We start from the raw sequence: 23,822 nt of genomic DNA, 5'->3' as shown, positions 1-23,822 counted from the left end.
AAGTCATCCTGAAGCAGCAAAGCAGCCCCAGACCACCAAACTACCACCACCATGTTTGACTGTTGACTAGTAAATGATTTTGTTGAGATGAAGAAATCATCTGCTTCTGTGGCTCTGTGATTGGTTGCAAACAGGAAACTTTTAAAGCTGTGATGGACAGGAATATCACTGAGGTCCACCTTATGTAACAGACTGATTCAGCTCCACTACCACAAAGACAGATACAGGAAATAATTTATATCTCATGCTACTATCATCTATAATTCAAATTATCTGTCTGGCAGAGTGTCATCTGGCAGATGTATTTTTAAGGACTGCATGGTAATCACCTCATAGCAAAAAGCCCCCAGTTGGGCATGACTGAGTGAGGTTTACATGTTCTCCCTGTGCCTGCACGGGTTCCTTATGGGGTACCTTGACTTCTTCCCACAGTCCTATAATACTGATTTCAAAATGACTATCGGTGTGAATGTGAACATGAATGCTCGTCTGAGTCTCTGCCACAGACTGGCAACCTGTCCATTTCAACTGCATGAAAAAAAAGTTCTAAATACAGGGTAAATAACGTATTTTGTATGGTAAACACAGCAGGGAAGTGGACTTTGACCATGCTGAATGAATAAACAAATGCAGAAAGCCTGCGGCACTTTGTCAGGTTTACATACTCAACCAAATTGAGAAAGACTTAAAAAGTGACATTTCCTGTATATGTATGCATTAATATTTTAGTTTAGTTTGGTTTGTAAGTACATAAATATCATTTCAGTTATTTTGTATTTTTTGAATATGCCATCACTCCTAGTTTAAATTAACCATTAAAACACAGGGATACCCCGAGGCCATTTCCACTCCTCCAAAATCAAGAAAACTACTAACAAGCAAATGTGTACAATGTTGCTTTTCTTTCTTCTTCTAATAATAACTGCCAATGATATTACGTAGCTTTATCCTTTTGTAACCTAAGACCTTGATACTGAAAAACAATTTCATAAACAATGCAGATTTCTTTTAAGTGCCACGCCGCTCCTCAGAGACGGTACATTTTTTTGCTGGCGACATTCAACCGAGTGATTTTGTTGCTATACTGAATGCTCTCAAAAGCTACCAGAGAAGCAAACGGAGCTGTCCTCACGCCATCTACAAAACATGCACTTCCTTGTATTGGTTTTAATTCTTACAAATATCAAACAGCACAGTAGACCTCGCAGCCGTTCAAAACGATCAAAGCTTCTATTGAGTTATTGACATCATCTGATAGCAAAACAGACAAACAGAAAATGTTACAATGCATGTCAAGCAACAATGACATCTTTAAATAGCATTAATTATATATAATTACAAAAGAAATGATCACATACAATGACAGCAATGCATGTTCATTAATCAAACAAATGCTGAAAAATATATATGATAATAAATAATTCTAACTGTAAGCACAAGTCAAACAAAATAAAGGAAAGGGAGGAGTCCAAAGTAACATAGATGATTTTGAGTTTTGGGCCAAAAAAAAGGGTGTTGTGATTCACTCAAACAGGTGAGCTTTCAGGTAATTTGTAGACACACATAAAGCTGAAAACTACTCAATTGCACATTGTAATGCTTCACTGCTCCAAACAGGCTCTCTGTAAATTAAAAAACAAAAAGCAACAAGTGCTAAAATCAAACCCAGTGAAATGTATTTAATCCAATTGCACTCAGTGAACAGTTTTACACCTTTCAAATATAGCATTTCACCTCACGCGGACCAGAAACTAGTCTCCCATTGACGGTGGAGCAGAAATTTATCGGTATCAACTCATCAATTGTGTTTTTTTTGTGCATGTTTTTAAGAATATAATATGCAAAGTAAAACAACTACACTTTGAGAGAAAAAAAATTACACAATACTGCAAATCTAAGACTTATATAAAAGGTCCGATAGTGGTTCTTGCTGGACCTGTGCCCTTCATTCACACAACAACAACAAAATAAAATTAAAATAAAAGTGTTGTCTTAACAATACTGACTTCTCCCAATTTATGTCATCCAGGTACAGTTTGAACAATTTAACATCGCTCATGTTTGATTTGAGTTAAAGAAGTGAGGAGGAAAAGAGAGCACTTACGACAATAGAAGGATCTAGCATTTACTCCTGCATTTCTAGTGGCAACAGTTCCTAGAGGCATAGGGAATGCTTCTTTAAAAAAAAACAAAAAAAAAAAAACAGCACACATCCTACATAACTTACATCATAAATAATTATTTAAAATAATGACCACAGCATGAATGTTCTACTGAAAAAATTCTACAGTGATGGCAAAAAATGGCCGATCTTTCTGCTGCCCACAGCATGTCAACAGAAATAAAGCCATTTAGAAAATAAAGAAAGTGTTACCCATTTTCCTGTTTTGCTGAGACTTGCCTTTTGTACATCTATAACAATGCCCTTTTGCTTTATATTCTGAATATTACGCTCCATAAGGTTGTGACCCCCACTGCGTTCTGTGCATGTATACTGAAATAATGCCATTGACATGAATTATCGAAACAAAACCGTAAAAACAGGTACAAAAGGTACAATTTAATCAAAGGACCACATGAAGAGGTGTGAAAAAGTCTTCAGTATTCACAGAAAAATATCAACTGAAGTAACTCACCGGACAGGAAGCGTCCTAAGTTTATATACATATGATAAGTAAAATTGAAAATAGATTTTCCTCTCTGTACATAGCACTGTATTCTTTCATCTTCCTCTTCTTTATTTACAAAGAACTCCTGCTCTCGAGGTCTCCCTTGTCTTTCAGTTCTGAGTGGATCTAGTCAAGAGAGATAATGTCAGATATGGAGCCATAAATGGCCGCTGCAGCTGCTGCTGCTTCCACTGAGGACCTTGATAATCCTGAAATGGAATGGCTGTCCCTGTCTCTGTCCCGATCCCGGTCTTTGTCGCGGTCCCGCAGACTGCTCGAAGACACCAAACTACTGGTGCTGCCGCTGTTGCTGCCTCCGTTGGTGGCAGCCAATGTGCTGCTCCCCGGGGTGCCTGGCTGTTCATGTAAGAGCTGAGGGGAGCTGTAGGGCAGGAAACGGTTGAGGAGCAGGTCATGATCCTCTGAGGCTGAAGCCGACGCAGCTGCTGCAGCAGCCATCACCATATTGTAATGCTAACAGGACAAAGAAGAGTGACAACAGTCAAGCATACTGTGAAGAAATATGTTAAAGCCTAGTGCTATATTTACAAAACTTCATGACACTGAAGAATGGGGAGAATAAAACAAACCAAAAAGCAAAAACAGATGACCAAGTTTTAGTTTTAAGACAAACTACTAAGACCTGTGCCTGTCTGACTGCATGCATGCTTTAATATAATAAACAGTAGTTCAACTAACAGCTGCTAAAGATAGAAGCAAAATGGCAAATTAAGTTGTTTTAGTGAATATTAAGTTTAAGGTTGTTCCCAAATGTCACTGGCATGTTTTCCTGTGGTGTTGAATGGCGCTGTGTGTGAGTGATGTGCGGGCAGAGAGTCGTGCAATTTGGAAAGAGGGATGCAAACCAAGTTACTTTCATTAGTAACAATCTACAAAGACAATCACTAAACGCCTCACATGAAGACACCAGTTGTTGTAAGAGGATAACAGAAAACTAGTTTTAGCAGAAATCTGAGAATCAGTTTTCCAAATGACCTCAGATTTGACACGGACCTCAGCGTACACCTGCAAGTAGAGCAGGGCGATATGGCCAAAAATATTTATCACGATATACATTTGAAAATTTGCGATAACGATATAACTGACGATATAATTGATGCGAGACAAAATACTCCACAACATTACTAGCGCAAAAAGACAACCTTCCATTAATTTTCACTTAAACAAGAAGCTGGTTTTTATGTACATTAAAGCTTTATAAAAATGTAACAGTGCAAATGCAAATTCCTTGCTGAAAGTTTAACCAAAAGGCATTTCCAGTAGAAATGGGCTGACATATCCTGAGCATAACCATATATAATATCCACTGAAGTTAAAAAGAGGTGCTTTGCAACATTAAACTGTAGTGTGCAGTACATATTTTTTGGACCATAAGGTGCACGGGATTATAAGGCACATTGAGCTAAACAAAGCAGTCAGATAAATCAAACTTTATTAAACTCATTCTTCTTGCTTCCTCCACTTCTGTTAGTGATGTGTCCTGTGTGTCGAAGCTTCGAATCGTGCGTCGGGTAATCGCGGGGGCGTTTTTCTGAAGCGCGTATCGAGGCTTGCTTTGATTACGTATGCAGTGACGTTCGAGGCCTCGCGGGCAGTCCGTACCACGTGACTGATTCAGGGACTGGTTCACCGGTTCGCGCCAGATTCGAAATAACATGGGCAGGAAAACAGCTGATTCCCCATCACACCGTGTTGTGGAATTGGATTACGTACGTGCTACATAGTTACTTGTGCATTTCTTCTTCGATGGAACCAGTAAGAAAGAGATGTTTTTTTTTTTTTAATTTTGTCTCTCCTAATAAAGTATGCACACAGTAATAAATATCACAAATGATAAACACCAAAATATAAATAAACAACACTACACATCCTATAATCTGATTTCTGTCTTTTAGTTTATTAAAAAGTGAAGCACCAAACACTAGTTTGTGTCATTATCCAGATGTACATAAGGTTTACACATCATTATAATCAAAGAGCCCGCTTCACTTGAATTGTCCACTTGATGGCGCAGTAGAGCAAATGAATCATCACAATGCTTCGAACCATGAGTCGACCAATTGGATGGAAAGCTTCAGTTCATCATGAGGCTTCATCTCACCATCACTAACTTCTGTACCATTGATTCATTGATGTTGAATTCTCTGGCAGCTGCTCTATTCCCATGTTGTTGCAGTATATTAATGACTAGCCTTGTATTGTGGATGGATTATCTCAGTTGTTCTCCTGACTGACGTTTGGTCCGTTTACAGCATCCTGCCATGCGATTGCATTTGTCTCTAACCATGAGGAACCTTAGTGTTCATCCTCCAGCTTCACTGTTTATGTTATGCTAACATAGCTGTGTCGCTAGCGATCACGTAGCACATCATTATATACCAGCTAGCCCAACTTCAGTAACCCTACAAACGTCACTGCTGTTTAGTTTCCTGCCTTCATTTATGTTGGAAGTGATAGCAGAGCTGTACGTTTGAATTTTTTCAGAAATCTCTCAGTCAGAACATGCTATATCATGCTTAGGTAACTAGCGAAACTAGCGAGCTAACTTCCGCTAGCTTCCTGCTAACTTCTAACTCCGTTAAATGTAATAAATTTTGTTTTCATGGATGCCTGGAAGTTAAACTGAATTGTTACACCTGGTAAAGCAGCAATGCTGATCGTTTTATTAAAGATGAAAGAATTTAGACAGTTAACTCTCAGTGATGCTGCAGTGTTTGTTTGACCTGAAGTATACTGAGTTTAGGACCCAGATTACTCCCAGATTTAAGAGCATCTTAGTCCGACAAATACAACAATAACGACCTCGGCTTGCATGTTCTGCAAAAAAATGTGCTTTGTTGTGTATCTGACGGACAAACACCAAACCAGTTCCACATCACTGAAGTTGCACCATTTTTACAAACCAATTCTGGTTCATCTGTTTCACTCAACAATCGGCCATGTGCGTATGAAAACAAAGGCACTGCGCATGCGCGTTTTACTCCCATTCTATCGCGATATTTCATTTTCCTATCGTTGCCTAACATTATACCGGTATTACCGTGAACGGTATAATATGGCCCAGCCCTACCTGCAAGTGTTATTTGTTAGCGAGATAATAATTCAAACAGCACTTTAGTAACTTAAGTATGTGAGAAAAAGTGAGGTTGCTGTATGTACAGCACTAAATGTATGAATAAAGCTTAGTTTTGATTTGCACAGCTATCACTGGATAAAAAACATCTGTAAATTTATTTAATTCAATGTACAGATCTAAAGATTTGTCTTACTGAAAATATATCACTCTTTTACAATCTATTTAGGCGGGTTTGTGGTCGCTGGATGAGAATGAGTAACTGTACCTGATTGTCGCCTTGAAGGAAGGAGAAGAAATTTTGATCTGTAAGAAAAAGAAACGACTTTACAAGCTGCGTTCAGAGGCATGAAGTCATTACAAGTGAATAATTTACAACCGATGTATTACAATGAAAATTCCCCAGGTCTCCAGTATATGGAATATTTCACACAACAAAAACCTTTCTTTCAATTTAATCGACACATTAGAGCCAAATATTTTTACGGAGGTAATTTGAATATCTTTTTATTTTATTAATCCCTCCCAAAAAGCGTCCATGTTCTCCATTTTTTCAGTTTCCTTTTCGCTCAGTGTGTAAAAAAAAAAAAAAAAAGTTCTGAGAAAAAGTTTTTTTGGGTTTGTTTTTTTTTGGAAAAGTAGCATTTAAAGTAAAAATTTAAAGTAAAAACACCTTCCCCAGTTAATTACACTGGTACATTTGATAAATTATCTGATTAGAGAGCCAAATTATTCAGTACAACAATAAATGTGTCCTGATAAGGAAAATTTTGTAACAAAAACCAAAGTCTTATCATTCTCAGCATGCTTTTAAAAAAAAAGAAAAAAAAGAAAAGTGTTACAAAATTTCAACTGACCACTGCACGAAAACAAAACAGAACAAAAAAAAAAAACAACCAACCAAACGAACAGGTTTTTGTTTCTACTGTCTCACCCTTGCGCAAACCTACGTGACTAATGTACACTTAATGACTTACAATAATCACTGTGAAGTTATCTCCCTATGACATGGCGACATTATCCCTAGTTCTGTCTATCAGGAGGCACACTCATGCTGGTAGTCAGATGACAGAATTTAACACATACACGCTATGATGGCAGTGAGATAAAATTCATTTCCTTTAGGGAAATTGACGGGGCTACCTGGCAGGTCACTGGCTGTGTGATAGTAGTGGCGGTAGTCCTGGATGAGAGGTGGTGGGGGAGGAATGTAACTGGTCTCCACAGGTGGCATGCTGGGAGCTCTGCTCACAGGTGAGGCCTGGCTGTGCAGGTTTAGTACTCTGGGAGGAAATAACATCATATGTTTAGAGACAAAAGCAGACAGAGTTGAACACATTTTTTACAGTCATCTCACTTCCTTTGCAGTTTCATGACTTACCCTTTGCTTGCAGGTGGAGAGACGGGTGACAGCGAGGGACAGGCTCTTTTAGGAGGCGGCTCGTCATCTAGCTCATCTTCTGAGGAGCTATCCAGTGTCAGATCGATCACATCTACTTTCTTGCAGTTGTCATTAGAAGACCGTTTGTGCTCATGCGCATCGGTTCCAGACAGATCTACAAGGAAACAGCAATGTCAGTCTGCGTTCCCAGATCATGGGGAAGATTAGATTTAAAGATTAAAATCAACTGACATACCGCTGTCTACACCGTTGTAGGAAGCAGAAACCTCCTGCACTTCTTTCTTTGACCTCATAGGGGCCCAGCTTCCATCTTCTTTGAACTGGATTTCATCACAGTCAGAGCAGCTATTCAAGATTTCCATGAACAACCTAGAAAAACAAGCCATTCCAATTCTATTACAATAATCTTAAGTACTTGTGAGTCACTTAAAAGTCAAACTTCAGAATTACAATACAGCTGTGATTCATCATGAGCAGATTGAGCAACTGATACTAAATAAACATAAACAAGGATTTGTATTATTGGCAATTCCTGTCCAGGAATCCAGTCCAGAAACAGCTGTGTTCAAGATAGTCAGGAGACAATAAAACACAAACCAAAGAAAGTCTGTTTCAAGTTAAAACAAGAAGTTTAACTGAGTTTAATTGCTTATAAAGCTACACGCTATTTATGCAGCATGCAGTTTTATTATTATTTATCTTGACAACTGTCAGACAAGCTGCAGGATTATCCTGATAAAAATCAGGAATGCAGGATGTTAAAGTTAAGCCAACTTTAACTTCATAACCAGATGACTGCATCCGTTTTTGCTAAAGCTGTCTGATCAGCAACATCCACCCAGAACAAGTGGGTTTAATCAAATTAAAAAGGCATTCAGCGCATCCCTTTTTTGCCAATGTTAAAGAAACCTGCTCCACCCTTTCTGGTCAGAAGACGACTGGATTAACATTTCTACAAAGTAGAGGAAGGAGAGCATTTCTGACTACATCATACTAAACGGATGGGCATGGAACCATACCCGACATTAAAAAAATAAAATAAAAAAAAAGACGTGCTCACCCGTCAATAATTAGGTGCTCATATGGTGCCTTCTTGTCACAGACTGGACAAACCCATGTTGGCTTCTTCTCATTCATTTGAATATAAAGAGTAGCATCGAAGCACTGGAGGTGTGAGCATGTCATTGCTCGGCAGGGGATTGTCAGCCTCATCTTCCCCAACTAAAAAAGAAAAGAAAAGAAAGATAATTCGATAAATGTCGCTTTCATTGACTGACACAGTGATCAGTTTTATACTATATAATAGCACAGAACAAAAGCAACAGTCCCCAACCACTTTACATCCAAATACCGTAAACCTCAGGTCACTAAAACTGTAAACGCATTTCTTGTTGCTCTAACAGCAGGCTAAGAAGCAACTAAGAAGCAAGGAGGATAGTGATGAATGGTACTTACAGGACACAGGAGAGAAACTCTTAGACTTGTGGTAGCAATCTCACTCTCTGGATCGGCCGTCAACTTCTCTTTGACTGTAAGCAAAACAAAGTGCTAGAGTCACAACTTTTTAATGTTTAATGGAATTTGTTCTTTGACACACTTAAGGTTCAAAATGTTGCTTGTGTAACAATGTTTTAAGGTTATTATAGTTTGTTGAACTAAAAAAACATAACAAAACTAAAAAAGTGGAAAAAAGTTAACATGTATTGAAAAACTTTAAAAAAAAAATAACATAAAAGAAAAGCTCTTAAAACATTATATTACAGTAGAGTCTTCACCTTAGAATATAAAATGCCTTGAGGCGACTGTTGCTGTGATTTGGTGCTACAGAAGTAAAACTGAACTGAACTGAAGCACAATGTTGTTGCATAGATTTATTGAGACCAAACATTGTTCCCAGTGTGTCTGTGTTAAAGGAACAATTGTGACCTTGCTACTGACAAATTATTTCATATTGCAAATATAAAAAAACAAACAAAGCTAAAGTAAAAACTAAACACTTTAAACATTAAAAACCAAACTGAAACAAGCAAATTCAGGGGAATTACTCTGATAGTATTGTAGAGTCCCACATACAGTAAGGACTACAAAATTGTGAAGCAGAAAATGTAAGCTCCACCGTTGGCCTTTGTTCACATAAACAAACAGAGGGACTTTTCCAGAGAACATATGAGGAATGCAAAGAAAAGTACCTTTACCTTTGTTTCGACTCTGTGGTCAGACCAGTTAGAAAACTGTAGCAGAGTTACTGTATGAAATTTCTGTTTCTTAAATGTCATTCTCACAAATCATGGGGCAGATCCAGTTCTTTGTACTTCCCAATTAATATCGTGACTTACTCAGAGCCCTGGAGTGGTCAGGGTTCCTGATTCCTTTGGCGCGTAGTCTTTGCAACAACACCGCTGACGACTGCTGTCTGACCAAATACACAGCCATGGAAAAACACTGAAAAAAAGAGGAAATAATAAGCAAACCAGGTCATGCTGATGGTTCATGTTCTCCTCACAACTCCGCAGACCATTTGTTTAAACATAAAAAAATGAGAATCCAGTGTGTTTACCCTGCCAATTTCTGAAGTCCATGACACCACAATTGTGTTGGGGACTGTAGTAGACAGCCGGACAAGAGACGTTATGTTAATGGGGCGACTGGGCCTTTTTGGTTCAACTCCATTTTTGGTGGGAGGAAGATATCCCTATAAGGAACACAACAAATTTAGTAACTCACAGTCACATTATTAAACACTGGAAATGCTCTATGACAAGCAAACAAAAACAAAACAAACACCAAGGACTCACCGGAAGATTACAAGGCTTTCCATTCACCTTCACGCACAGATTTGGGGGGAAATGGTCCTCCTGGGGACAGCTTGTCTCCGATAAGCAAAATCTGAAAATAAGAGAAAACAAATTGCATCGAGGATAAGTTCAGATGTTGAGGAAAAAATGGCAAACACAATTTGTTTCTGTTCAGTTACCACTTTGACAAAAAGGCTGGCTTTCTTTCTTTCTTGCTTATTTTAGGTTTTCGGTTGTGTCAAGTACAGCCATCTCCATCTATGATACAGGAGAGCACTTCTTAACGGATGTCATTCACCAGTTTTTAATGTCATTAAGTATTCTCTGTCATATATATGCTGGCTTGGGAAATCCTACAGGCTAGACTGGATAAATTATGTGTTCTTTAAAGCAAACTTCCCCTTTACTGTTTAGTGTGGTAACAATGTGTCCACATCCAAATATGCTTGTACTTTTCTTTGATTATTTTTGTAATCCCTCATGTCCGTTGTGAATATAAACAAAAGCCTGAGCCCCCAAGAGAAAAACATGCCTTGTATCCTTCACTGTTCATTTGAAAATTTGACCTCAATGTAATTCAACTCAATTCTTATCTTTGCGTAGCTGGGATGGGCTCCAGCCCTCCAGCCCCCCCCCCCCATGACCCTGATAACGATAAGCAGAAGAGCATGGATGGCAGGATCTCATCATTGTCACTTATCATTAACGATAACTAAAATCATAATTAGCAGGTTGAGGCTTTCATTTCTTAAATTTGAAAAGAAAAACACTAGCAGCATGCTTAAAACAAACAAAACTGTCGTAACTTTTGTTCAGGATTAAAACATTTAGAAACAAGTTTCCAGCTGCATGAGCTCTCTTAGGCTTTTTGTTCTTTGGCACGCTTGAGGATCAAAATGTTGCTTGTGTATCAGTGTTTTAAGGGTTCACTTATTACTTGTAGCCACTTAGTTTTCAAACCTTTTTCTGTTCTGTCACTTAAAAGAAAAGTTAGTCTGGATGTGTGCACAGTTGCTCTTTTTTTCTCTAAACTTTTGTTCATGTGACATTACTATTTCTGGCTGATTCAAAATGGAGAGCAGCTAAAAACAGACCCATTACTCACACCGCCACATCACACCGATTAAAACAGATGCTCAAAAGAAAAGGCTATCTTAGTCATACCTTAACTGGACTTGAACAGCAAAGTCACATTTGGTCCCGGATATGTCCCTGAAGAATTCAAAAAGAAGAAATATTTAACACACAACACATGAATGACTCGGTTTTCTCCGATATTTAATTATAAAAGGTTAATTAGCGATAAAGCTTTAAAAGTGACAGTTATTTGCCTTCTCATTTATTTAACTTGCCGAATGTACCAAGAAGCTTTCTCACTTACATGGAGCTGCTGATCTGCTGAACTTGCTGCGGTGTTAATGCAAAGGCATAACATGCTTCCTGGAACCGCTGACTGTTGTCTGAAGCTATGAAAAAGAAACCAGAAACACAGAGTCAGTGGGGAAACCTACAGAAACGACTGAGGTCAACAGATGCTGAACTTTTACCCGGTGCTTTCATGGGATGCACGCAATGGAGAGGTGCTATCACTAAACAAAGCTGAACAGGAAGTTGTGGACTCACCCAGGCTGGTTGGCTTTATCAGCTCATCCAGCACATCGTAGAATGACAATCTCTGGAGCTTGACATCAGGGTGTACAGGGTGCAGAGCGGAGGAAAGATGAGGCAGACTCAGCTCGTGCTTAGGCCCGAGTAAGGAAACAGGCAGCAGCGGTGATGGGGAACCGTGGCTGTCAAACCCCAGTTGGGCAAGGCCAGTGGGCAAGCTGGCTGCAGCGTGAACACCGGGAAGAGCTAGGTCCACTGGCGAAACCATTTTGGTTGGAAAGCGCCGCCTGTAGAGCTCTTTGATCTTCATCTGCACTGCGGGACTGCAACCAGCCTTGAGTAGGTGGAGAGCTTTGGTCAAAAGTTCATGTTTGCGCCCATGCTTATTCCGTCCCGCATATCCCAACAACACTTGGAGCTCAGAAACACGAAGGCTCATTACCATTTGCTGGTGAAAAATGAAGAGTGAGGAAAAGAAGATCTATAACAACTTAAAAACAAAAATTTCTAATCTGTCATAAAGAAACAAAAAACTATTTTGTCAATTAAATACAACTGTTAAATAATTTCTTCTTCTTCTTCTTCTTCTTATTTTTAAATAAATAAATAATGCTTTTAAATCCTTTGCTATCTTGCAATGTCCACACACAACATTTTCACTGAGTCATTAATATTTGTCTGTAAACATAGCCCCTCTGAGATGACTATGGAAGAGACAGGCTTTTGGTTAGATGCAGAAATGCACATTTCTAAATGCAACGTCTTTGTACTTTTAATTCATAACACATCAGCACATGTTGCTCGTGGTAAAACAGGATGTGGACATGGTCAGCTGTACAAAATAATGGAATCCACTACAGAAACTTTTTGAGACATTGTCCAAGATAATCTAACTCTGGTAATGTTTGACAATGAAGGTGGCAACGCTGCAACAGACTGCATTAAACTATATGGTGGTTTTATTTTTTTCAAGGATTTAGCAGGACGTGAGTTTCTTTTATGTTTGTTTAAAAACAAAACAAATATTTTAGAGTGAAATGCAGTGAAGCAAAGCAACAACACTAGCCTGCATGACAGCCTCTGAGACACAGAGAGAATAAAAGTCAATTTTAAATAGTTTCTACTATCTTACATTCTACTGTAAAGCCTCCACTCATATTCTTGTGCTGACTACATGCTGTAATATCTTTGTGGATGACTGCGTTGCAGACAAATAAAGCAACGTCAGCATTAAAAGGACAGGCTGCAATCATATAGTCCATATGCAAATATTTTGGTAATCTCCTCTGACAATCAATCAGTGACCTACCCGGGATAAATATTTAAGCAATGGAAAATATTCTCATGACGCCTTAGAGGTGCAAATTATACTGTGAAGTTGCATAATATGTACTTATTAAAGCTGGCTTGAGAAAACTTAAAACATAGTTTGGAGATAACTACAATGGCATTTCTTTTTTCTGTAACACACTCCCATAACAGGGTGGTGCCTGCCATATTCAAGAATAAGGGATCACAGAGAGCTCTCTCTCTCAGTATAGTATATACCACTAATAAAGACAGTCTTGGTGGTTTTAAATACCAAATGACTAATTAGTGTTAGAATCTGTGTTCTTTTAACTGCAACACCAGCAGTGCAAATCAGAATCACGCATGAAAACACCTTTATAACACATTCCCTACATAATGATGAAGCCAGATTAAAGAAGTGTACTGCAGTATTGCGCAAATCCAACTCTTAACTCAAAAGCGGTACTCTTAGAAATTACAGATAGATTTAAATCTTTAGTGAGCTCATCTCAAATGCATTTTATGCTGTACAAAAGTAACACTTACTGATCAACCTCAATGATTGCTACAGTACAGTTGATATGATCACCTTTGGCAATGCAACGTGTGAGTATCGCAGATATTAGTTCATTTGAAGTGAAGATCAAAATGAAAGCCTTTTGCATGTAGTGTAATTATCCACAGTGAAATAATAATCCATTAACAATATTAAATTAGAAAGTGGGGACACACCGCTGTGGTTTAATAAGTAAAAACTAACTAACACCGCCCGCATGATGCTGGTGTGACCTCACTGAAACAAAACAAGACTTTTCATTGTGTTAACTTGTGTTTGAAAACAAATCGCGTTGGATTACACTAAAACAGGAGTGTGGACAGTGTCTGTAATTTGTTGGACTAGATGTCAAAAGTATAGCCAATCCAAGTTAACCTGCACTAGGATTCCAGGGAATAGACAGAGCCCATCTTTAACACACACTGCGGTTCGCACGGCGAACTACTGTTAAGGCTAGGAGGCTAACATTACAATGCCAGTGGGTTTCACACGCTGACAGGAATATTAGCTTCATCTCTTGCTAAAGCCCACATCCGACCTTATATAAGTGCAGGTGAACCACAGACAGAGCCTAACGCAGAGTGTGCAACAATAACAAAGCTAGTGCTACCGAGCTAGCTCGTCAGCTAACTGTCTATCTAGTCGTTTCTGCTCTGCTGTTTTCTTATCATATGCCTTCATAACAACACTCTTCGGGTGTCTACTGTTAAGTGTCAACGGCGCTAACACCTGAAATTGAAATCTCAGTGTGTGAAACGTTTATTTATCAAGCTAACGTATGTACTCGCTTTACCTTCAGTTCCGCACTCTCCGCCATCTTGTTACACTGGTTGCGCAGGCGCAACAGCCATCCTCAAGAAACATAAAAAGTCAGTTTTCATTCTCCACAGTGCACAGCAGGGGGCGCTGCTGGCACACAAACGACCACAGGGCGTCTCCGAGGTATTACAGACTACTTTGAACAAAAGCAGGGCGCACCTTCAGATCTTAGTTGGCTTGATGCGTTTTGCTCTGCAGTACGTAAAGATAAAACAGGGTCGCGATTAGGCTTAAGACGCAGTGTTCCTTCCCTTTATTCGTGCTATAATTTGTAAATCTTTTATTTAATTTGTCAACTGACAATGTTAATATTTGATCCATATAATTAAGTCATTTAGACGTAATTAATATTGGCAATCTTAACTTGGGAATCCGCCACTTTTTCCTTGTCTTATCACTTTATTTATATATATATATATATATATATATATATATATATATATATATATATATATATATATATATATATATATATATATATATATATAAACTAAACACCTGATCATTTCAAGTTGTTTCCTTGGGCTCTGGGAAGTTGGATCTAGGTCTCAGTCGTCGATTACCTAGACGAATATTCCACACTCAAAATAGCCTCGGGTTGCTTGTTTTCCGCGTGTAGAAAGCTGTTTTCTCATGGATATGGCATTATTTCCCCCTCCACAAACAGTTATTTAAATAACGCTTACAGCATATAGCTTCATTCATTCATTCACAAAGGTGAAAGGTGCACTCACATAAGTGGGTTTTGCTAAATTAGGAGTCCACTGGCTCACGAGATCCTGTGTTGATTGATTACTTGCAGGAAAAAAAAAGAAAAAAAAGTTGTGGGAATCAAAAAGGTAAAAAGAAATGTAAATATGGGGGGAAATAAATCACACTTCTTTAAATAAAATGATTTATTCATTAGCGACAAAAACAAATATTACATGGAGGAATAGACTATTCTTAATAGGATATGTCACTGCTTACAAGGTCGCAGATGCACTAATTCAGCCTACTAATTTCTGTGTTTTTCAAATTTCCAACAGCAAATAGGCATAGTTTGACCGCTACAGAAATAAATATGCTGTATTTCAACGCGGAGGCTTTTTTGTATTTTGTTTTGCTTTGTTTTTTACTGTAATTCCCACCACTCGTTTAAAGTGCATAACATCCAAGGTAAGCTACTGGCCTGCATGGAAGAACACATTAAAATTAGTAGACTTATTTACAATACTGAGAGGATAAGGAGCAATGAACAGTCTAATCAAAGCTGCTATTGTTGATAGGGGGAGGAAAAAATGAAGAAGAAGAAATAATAACCCACCTTTACAACAAACATACATTGTCATTGCACTTTGCCACAAATTATAATAATCGATGGGATAATTTCAATAAAACAAATCACTGTATGCGAGATACATAAACGCTGAGGGTGGAGATCCACTTTTTTTTAACTTTTTTTTTTTTTTAAAATATTACAGGTAATTACACTTTAGACTACTTTCAGCTTGGCTCAGAGTGTCCGTGGTGGTTTTTAAATCTCCCGTGGTGTGGTTTTTAACAGAAGCTGTGGCTGCGTCCTCGCGCCCCTGTGTCTGATTCACGGTGGTAGCAGAGGCGATTTGAAGGAGCAGGATCCGGTGCAGTGGCGAGGAGTCAACATCTTACAGGAGAAATGGTGTAAAGCGTCGTGAGCTTCTATGAAGAAGGAGATCAAACAATCAATAGTGCACGCGCATGTGAGCGTAAATCATCCTGCTGGGGATTACCGAGGCTGCTGCTGTTTAAATATTTAGACCTACATAAGACAAGTTAAACACAACTGCACGTTTACAGTTAAATGATGATATGATCGATTCATGATATGAGTAGGAGTTGCTCAAAACAAGTAGTTTGGAAGCGTTTAAAGAGGCTGTGGACCATCCACTCAAATAGCCTGTCCATCCACAATTACCCTTCGACCTTCTCTTTCTGGAGCAATTCACTGGGGTAAGTGTGCACGCAAGAGGCAAGAGCTGGCCACTAATATCTGTTGATATAAAGTTACGTTATGATACTGTTCACCACTTTGCACCCCCGATGCCAAAAACAGAGATCATGTGAAAAATCAGGCTTGTCCGTTATATATGAAAACAGTAAAATAAACCTAATTGAGCACATAGACTGTCGCCGGTGATTTTACATGAAAAATAAGCTATAAAATATCTGTAAATCCCACAGTTAGAAACATCTTGAAACGCTGTTGTGTGCGCTGCCTTTGCTTTATTTTTCTCACCTCTGACTATGTGAAGCTGCTGGACCATCTCCTCCCTGTAGGAAAGTTCCCTTTTCATTTGATCCTGAAAATTATCTGAGAAGCAAATAAAAGATCTGAGTCAGTAAACCAACCACAATTATTTCACAGACAGAAAAAAAACCCTTCATTTTAGCCACCGCTGTCCCCAAAGTTACTGACAGAACCATGTAGGAAATGTTTGCACCTCTGATCTTTGTCATTTTAAACAATCATGTAACCTCCACAGCATAAACAAACAAAGTGGAATGTTTGTTTAGAGAGAGGCAATAGTTTCTTATAAATTAAGGCTTTTAAGAGGCTGATGCCATTCATAACAGATGCATGTACTAAACTTGTCGGGCAGCTGATCAGTAGAGGGCGCTCTTCTCAAGCTAAAGCTACAAACCAAGGGCATCAACGGTAGCAAACACCCGGGCATGCCTTCAGCTGGAAACAAAAACATTTTCTTATGACAATAATTTTTTTTATTTATAGCATTTAAATGAAAATAAATCCGACCTATAATTAAAATATTGATGCCACTGATGAAAGTTAAAAAAAGCATTTGCAAGGACATGTTTATATTAGGAGAAATATAAACGGAATACCCTTTAAATATGTTACATCATAACATCTGCTCAGATTTTTGTTTGATAATGTTTCTTCACCACTCTTATATTCATAACAGTCTTACTTTCAGATATAGTAATAGGATGATTATGCTAGGTATCAAAATTTTTTAAAAAAAGTTTCCAATATTAATGATATTACAGGGTTAACATTAACAAGTTTTACTGTCTTGTCCCTAGATTTTTAATAATAATTTTAATATATATATATATATGCTAAATGGGCCACATATAGGTTTAATTTCTTTCCAAAAATTTTGAAAAACAAATAGTTTTATATATGGAAGCCTTCATCATCACTTAACTACCTGTATGTGACATCGTTTAGTTTCCATTCTTGCAGGTTTATCTTAATTTCTATTCATCTTTACCTGTACTGCAACCAGTGCACATATTTTGGGTATTACATCAATTCTCAATTTTTATATGAGTCTGCCAAATATTCATATTGCTATATAATATGTTTCAGAAAAAAGGTATTTATTTGTTTGTAAGAAAAGGTGGATAAAATTATTTTAAGTTACAAAAAAAATATTTGCTCATATCTCACCTGATATTCACCTGATTAATCACCTGAATGCAGCTGCTTCTTGAGGACATGGTTAGTTTCATTTTCAAAATCATGATCTTTACATTGCCAGTGTGAAGCTGTTAGTGTCATATCCAGATGGTCTTAATGTATGGACTGCAGATGGGAATGTTCTGTAACATTTTTCATTGTGGTGGATGGGGAACCGTTTTATATATAATTATATTATTATAGATATTTTTCAGTTAGTGTTTCATAAAAATCAAACACTGACTTTTTAAAGTTACCCTTTTTTTTCTGCTGTCCACATATATTTAAAAAAAAAAACATATATTCAGTATATCAATATGAAAAAGGGGCAAAGGTAGATCAGATTAAAAGCAGCAGTTATTTAGTTCCGCTGCAGCACATGGGAACTACTGCTGAGGTGGATTTGATATATTAAGGCTTATGTTTTGGCCTCAGTCACAGAGAGGAGGAACATTTGCCTTTACATGCACCGTGGCAGAGATTAGCTTACCTTTTAAATGTTGAAATTCACGTTCCAGCTTTTTCCTCAGCTCCACCTGCTCCAAGAGCTGCTTTTGTAGCTCTTCTGCAAAAATAAACAAATAAATAAACACAGAAAAAGAAACAAATCAAAATCAAACAAAAACGCCGGGTGTTGAAGGAGAAAAGATGAGGGCTTTCCCATCAGCTTCCATGTAGGACACTTTTGCTATTTTTAATGACAGTGATGAGCACATCATCATCATCATCTGCACTGAAAATTCAGAGCAGGTCTTCCTGGACTGCAGACGACACCCCCGCCAAACCCCACATTTATGTAACAAAAGATGAAAGTGGAAAGTCTGAGGTGTTGTCTTATTAACTTTAACTTCAGTTTTTCTAATTTTTTAATTAAAGGTCGCTCCACCTCGAAAATACAAAGACTCTGAAGGTGCAGATGAGCGACAGGACGTTGAAACTGACTCAAGTTTTGCTTGATTTATAAAATTTAGGCCCGCTAATCTACAACCTCTCATGAGCTTTTTTTTTATATTTATAAATGTATGTGATGGAGAAAAACTCAATAATGTAGGCTACGTCAAATGTAAATAATAATAATAATAATAATAATAATAATAATAATAATAATAATAATAATAATAATAATAATAATATTAGAAGCAGTAGATAGCTTACCTTTTGCCAGACTTTGTATGTCCCTTTGTGTTGGTAGAGCTCTGGGTGGCGCGTCCTCGCCTGAGTACACATAATATAAATTAAGTTCTTCGGCAAAAATGTAGTCCCACATCTACTGAGCTTTTTTTTTTGTTTTGTTTGAAATCCCTTTTTTCTGACCTCGGTGTAACTTACCTTCATCCGGCTCTCGCTGGTGCTCCTCGCTGCTTTGTTCGTTAAAAGATTTCGTTTCGATCTCCTCCACTGTGGAAGACGGCTCTTCTTTACTTGCACTCTCATCTTAAGACAAAATAAGTCGATATAATTTTTCCCTCCCTTTTTTTTTCATTTTTCTTTTTTTTTTAAACAAAGGCAGGAAAATAAAAGTCTAACCGTTTGTTGTAAGTAGGCCTACTCCAGGCGGGTAATTCGCAGCTCTGAATTGATACGGACTGCTCCTTTGTTGCAGCTCACTCCTCTCTGGTGTGTAAACCTAAAGGAAAAAGAATTACCACTTCTTTGAAGTTTGGTGAAAAAAAAAATATTTGTAATGGAGTAAAACATAAAAAAAATGAATAATGAAAACCTTTAATTAATGTATAGATATTTTATTAGAGAAACGATAAAAGATTTTATTCCCCCTCCTAAGTGATGTGGAAATGCCTTTTGTTGTGTTACACTGTTTTAACATAGACAGAAATTCCCCCACAAGCACACATTTCTCTGCTGAAACGTACACATACAGGCAAAAAGAACAGAACCCGATCTTCAGGGGAAAATTACAGCTCTGAATTATCGCCCGTGTTTGAAGTCACTCACTTCGGTGAAAGGTGCAGCTATGTGGCTCTCTGATAACTGCTTGGTCTGCAGTTCTCTTTCAGAGGACTGGGCCACGTGCAGGCTCGTTTTCTGGGAATCGACCAGGCTGCTCTCCTGCAGGCCTTTAGAGTCAGAATCGTGTGGTGAAACGGTGTGTGTCAAAGCTAGGGGAGTCCGAGGACACACCGAAGACAGAGGCCGGGAGCCCTCCTCCTCTTCCTCGTCCTGCGTTTTGTTTGTCTCCACGTCCACGTCTGGCTCGCCCTCACTGTCTACGCACGGGGACACAGAGCGGTAGCTCGAGCTCTCGCTTAAAAAGTCGGGCGATAAGTAACCGGTGCGACAGCCGTTGTACGCGCTTCTGTTGCCGTACAGCTTGGCGATGCAGTCAGCGTCTTTGATGACAGGTCTGAACGCCGACACGTAGCTGATTTTCCGGGGCTGGAGCGGCACCCCCTCCGCCGGCCTCCCCTCGTCCCCTGACTTGTCTTCTTCGTTGCGCAGAGACTGAGTGCTGGAGCATCGGTCATTATCGACCGCGCTGTCTTTCGATGTGTTGGTGCTGCGGTCACTGTGCTCGGACATGTCCATGTCAGTCTGCCTGGGCGGACACAGCAGCTCTGGAGGGGGCTTGTGGTGGGTTTGGGGATATGGGGGCATGGGCAGCGCGCCGGCCGCGGGCCAGAACATGGGGAAGGAGTGGTAGGCGCTGTCCTTGGTGGCAGGCCACAGCACACCCGGGAGGCCGCCTTTGCTTTGCTCGCCCATCATGCCGTCTTCTTTCTTCTGACACAGGCCGAAAGCCGGGAACCCGTATGGGTGAGGGAAGAGGGGCGGTGGGATCTTTTGCATTATCCCGAAGCCCTTGCTGGGCACCGGGATGACCGGGTAGCTGCGCGTGCTCGTCATAGCACCCCGGCTGCCCTCGCAGCTTAGGATCTTTGCGGGGATCTCCGGGGAGCTTTGTGGACGGCTGGGCTCGTGTGATTTCAAAGGAGAGCTAGACCCGGACCCACTGCCTGGCAGCGTCCTCTTGCGACTCCCCCCGTTGAACATGGCCTTCACGTCTTCCCACGCGTGTAAAATCTCCATGGCACTGCCTTTATCTGTTAGTTTTAGATGCCGCCGCCAAGAATTGAAATTAGCTGCGTCTGGCTGCGTGTACTTGGACTCCGGCGTGCGGTGGGAGTGAAATATGAATTTATTCGGGGAGAAGTACATGTTGCAATAGGAGCACTTAATGCACTTGGCCCTGGAGCTGTTGTATCTGGCCGGGATGAAGCTGCCTCGACTCCCCCAGGCGCACTCGTGGGACACATCAAAGGCAAAATTCTCCGGAAGTTTGGGGGGCGAGTGAGCTCCTAGGAAGGACTTACAAAGTCTCTCTGCCTCGCGTTTAGTGATCATCCCGCAGCGCCTGGAGGAGATGGGCATCGCCCCTGCTCTCCGCAGGATCTCCAGCTGGACAGGGGTGCATTGGACGCAAGTGATCCCCAGCGCGACACGCCTGTTGTGTATCTCGTTATAGCTATAATTCTTCAATAAGGTGTTGGATATTTGTGCGAGGCACAGTCTCTCCTGGCCGTCTATTACCAAAGACACGATCGGTATTCCGTACAGCACAGTCTCTCCGACCTGGTTGGGCTTCAAGTTAGTGCTCGGGTAGGAAAGTTCTTGTTTGGAGTTTGGCGAGGAAGTGGAGTCTCGCCCCGCAGGTATCGAGTCCATCCTTGGAGGCCTAGAAGCTGCAGGGGAAAAAAAAAGAAAAGCAAGGTTTGATATGAACACGTGAGTTAAACGAACGCCAAAACTCCAGCTTTATAATTAGCTTTCACTGCAGCGTTTTTAGGTCGAGGACAAGTCATTTGCAGGCCTTCGTTTTTAATTTAAGACACACGAAGCTGATGCTTTATTTTTAGAAATTAGTCTTTAAAGCAGACACTCGTGTTTAGGACATTGCAGAGAAATCATATAAGCTATTCCACGCTTAAAGTTCACGGAATTATATTTGCTTTAATATCTTAAACCTCTTCAGTGTATGAACACGATTATATCAAAGAGACTGCGCGTAAATAATAAGGAACACCCCAAAAACACTCAGTGCATCTGCTGCCCAAAGTCTGTTCCCAAACTCACCTCAGACGCTCGCGCAGCTCCCCTCCGCCGTGAACGACAAAGCTGTGATCAAGTGAATGTCGGAGCAATGACAACTCCGCGCTGGAGGACTTGAAGATGTTTGCTTTAGGAGTGGGACGCAGTTGTCCGTGCAGCACCGCCTCCCTCCCGCCTCTCTGCTCCCCTCTCAGTGTGTGCGGATGGTTTGTGTTGCGCCACCAGCAGCAGCAGAGTCCACATGGCAGGCAGACTGTGGTACAGCCCCCCCACTCCACTACAACGATCGCAATCAAGTGACGGCAAAACTTATGGCAAGACACTCCCACTCACACAGGCAGTCTGAATTAACTATGGATTCATGACCAATGAAGATGAGCTGATCTGAGTGCTTAGTCTCAAAGCAGCCTGGAGGTTTATTGGGTAAAGTGTTTAGAAAAGATACATTAAATAAATGAATAAATCGTTGTTGTTGTTGTTGTTGTTTTTTAAAGCAATCGGCTTTCTTATATTTTAAATATGATAAAAATACATTTAAATTAAAAAATATATATAATATTTTATCATAATTCCGTCATGATGTGGTGTCGGTTACATGCGTTTCATTATTTTTTGCTCCTTCTCAGGGTTATTTGGCATTATGCACGGAGGAGGCTGCAGTGGGATCAGGCATTCCGCTAAAAACAGCAGGGACCCCCCAACACATTGTTGTGCGCGTCCGCCTATGAATACGGCGCTCAGGCCTTCATCATGTGCTGTGTTCCCACGGACACGCCGTTTACCAGCTCCCCGGCCTAAACGCGCGCTGTGACAATCACCAGCTGCTCTATAAGGTCACTTTGGTGATCTCTCGCTTGGGTCCTTCCCTCTTTTTTGAAAGAAAGGCATCCACGAGAAGAAAACTGTGAAGCCTCGTGCCATAAACGACCAACATTTACCCTTTAAAAGCCAATAAAGGTTTGGATTAATTGTTTTCATCTGGCACAAGTGCTGCGACAGGCAGTCATGTAATATTAATGAAGGTAACAGGACACGATCCCGTTGGCCCCATCGACCCCAGTGGGGCAGAGCGGTAATAACAACGTATCTGTAATTGTTCACTTATTCTGAGAGGTGTACCATGTGATACCACGCGAATAATAATAATAATAATAATAATAATAATAATAATAATAATAATAATAATAATAATAATAAAACAGTTGCAAAATGCTAATAAAAATGCATATTACTGATATCAGAATTATGAATTTAATGCAGATTTCTGTCCAGTCAGCGTTAAATGTGGAAGTAGAAACATTTATATTCGCCGAATGCAAATTAATGGGATTAATGTCCACATTGTATGATAAAAAAATATTCTTTTATTTTTGCTAAAAAGGAGAATGCGATGGTGTTGTTCATCTCAAATGAGTAACCAGATTCAGATTGAATGGCAATATCCGTTGATCACTGAAGCAGCAGAGTAAACCCCGTTAACAGCCGGTGTTACATTCAGATGAATCAAAAGTTGTGTTGACAGACTGAACCACTCCAAATGAGCATGCTTTCAAGTATTCAAAAGACTGACAACGACCTCCTGTTAATGCTACAGACTTATTTCGCAGGACTCCCTCTCTGCAGGAAGTGGTGTGTAAAAAGCGATTTTCAACCACACCTACAGGCGAGGAAATGGGAAAAGTAGCCCACCCTCCAAAAAAAAAAAAAAAAAAGTCAGTGAGGTCATCGTCAGGTTCGTGCTTATTCTACCTTTTTATGTGTGCAAGCCAGAACAGCTCGTTTAAAAGTGTGTCTGCATTAATCACAGTGCTGCATCAAAGTATGATAATCACCTGAACACTCTATTAAAATAAAAGTGCCAGCCCAGGGGAAATCTTACCTTACTCTTTAATTGTTTTGAAGCTTTGATAGGCTTTTTAATCTAAGATTAATTTATGCATTCTTAAATAACTCTACATATGATTAATAAGCTTGAAAATTAAAAGGAGACTGAAGCAATTATAACAAGTGGTTGGTCATCACCTCATTAGATGGTATTAGAAAGATGCAGTTTGTGAGTTAGTGTGTTCAAATGCGTGT

The 23,822-nt window shown here is 39.6% G+C and overlaps 2 protein-coding genes across 5 annotated transcripts; both read right to left on the bottom strand.

Moving 5' to 3' along the window:
• Positions 1-1,152: 1,152 nt before the first annotated feature.
• pias1b (protein inhibitor of activated STAT, 1b) lies at positions 1,153-14,257 on the bottom strand. Of its 2 annotated transcripts, none has more exons than XM_004553054.3 (14): positions 14,208-14,257; positions 11,584-12,016; positions 11,342-11,426; positions 11,125-11,172; positions 9,961-10,051; positions 9,723-9,857; positions 9,502-9,607; positions 8,621-8,694; positions 8,226-8,386; positions 7,401-7,534; positions 7,145-7,319; positions 6,907-7,046; positions 6,032-6,069; positions 1,153-3,143 (listed from the first exon to the last, which is right to left on the bottom strand). In XM_004553054.3, the coding sequence occupies exons 1-14, from the start codon at positions 14,229-14,231 to the stop codon at positions 2,796-2,798; spliced, it is 1,992 nt and encodes a 663-aa protein (XP_004553111.1). In that variant the 5' UTR covers positions 14,232-14,257; the 3' UTR covers positions 1,153-2,795. The 2 variants fall into 2 exon arrangements, with proteins under 2 accessions (XP_004553111.1, XP_076741935.1); XM_076885820.1 differs by having other exon boundaries at positions 11,584-11,902; positions 14,208-14,237.
• An 888-nt stretch (positions 14,258-15,145) lies between these two features.
• Positions 15,146-22,921, bottom strand: skor1b (SKI family transcriptional corepressor 1b). Of its 3 annotated transcripts, none has more exons than XM_004553055.3 (8): positions 21,768-22,921; positions 19,632-21,376; positions 19,206-19,305; positions 19,008-19,112; positions 18,834-18,893; positions 18,169-18,243; positions 16,491-16,565; positions 15,146-15,913 (listed from the first exon to the last, which is right to left on the bottom strand). In XM_004553055.3, the coding sequence occupies exons 2-8, from the start codon at positions 21,357-21,359 to the stop codon at positions 15,816-15,818; spliced, it is 2,241 nt and encodes a 746-aa protein (XP_004553112.2). In that variant the 5' UTR covers positions 21,360-21,376; positions 21,768-22,921; the 3' UTR covers positions 15,146-15,815. The 3 variants fall into 3 exon arrangements, with proteins under 3 accessions (XP_004553112.2, XP_004553113.2, XP_076741934.1); XM_004553056.3 differs by having other exon boundaries at positions 15,146-15,910; XM_076885819.1 differs by lacking the exon at positions 21,768-22,921 and having other exon boundaries at positions 19,632-21,756.
• Between the last annotated feature and the right edge of the window lie 901 nt (positions 22,922-23,822).

The sequence above is a fragment of the Maylandia zebra genome, linkage group LG7, assembly GCF_041146795.1.
Source record: "Maylandia zebra isolate NMK-2024a linkage group LG7, Mzebra_GT3a, whole genome shotgun sequence".
Classification (NCBI taxonomy): domain Eukaryota; kingdom Metazoa; phylum Chordata; class Actinopteri; order Cichliformes; family Cichlidae; genus Maylandia; species Maylandia zebra.
This window is presented reverse-complemented; position numbering and strand designations above follow the sequence as displayed.

Coding starts and splice junctions, on each gene's coding strand:
- pias1b (XM_004553054.3), bottom strand. CDS start 14,231: ATGGCGGAGAGTGCGGAACTGAAG. Junction 6,070..6,906: donor CACAGCCAGTGACCTGCCAG/GTAGCCCCGTCA, acceptor TTTTTCTTACAG/ATCAAAATTTCTTCTCCTTC. Junction 3,144..6,031: donor TCCTTCAAGGCGACAATCAG/GTACAGTTACTC, acceptor TTGTCCTGTTAG/CATTACAATATGGTGATGGC.
- skor1b (XM_004553055.3), bottom strand. CDS start 21,359: ATGGACTCGATACCTGCGGGGCGAGACTCCACTTCCTCGCCAAACTCC. Junction 19,306..19,631: donor TAGCTGCACCTTTCACCGAA/GTGAGTGACTTC, acceptor TTTTTCCTTTAG/GTTTACACACCAGAGAGGAG. Junction 16,566..18,168: donor TGAATTTCAACATTTAAAAG/GTAAGCTAATCT, acceptor TTTGCTTCTCAG/ATAATTTTCAGGATCAAATG.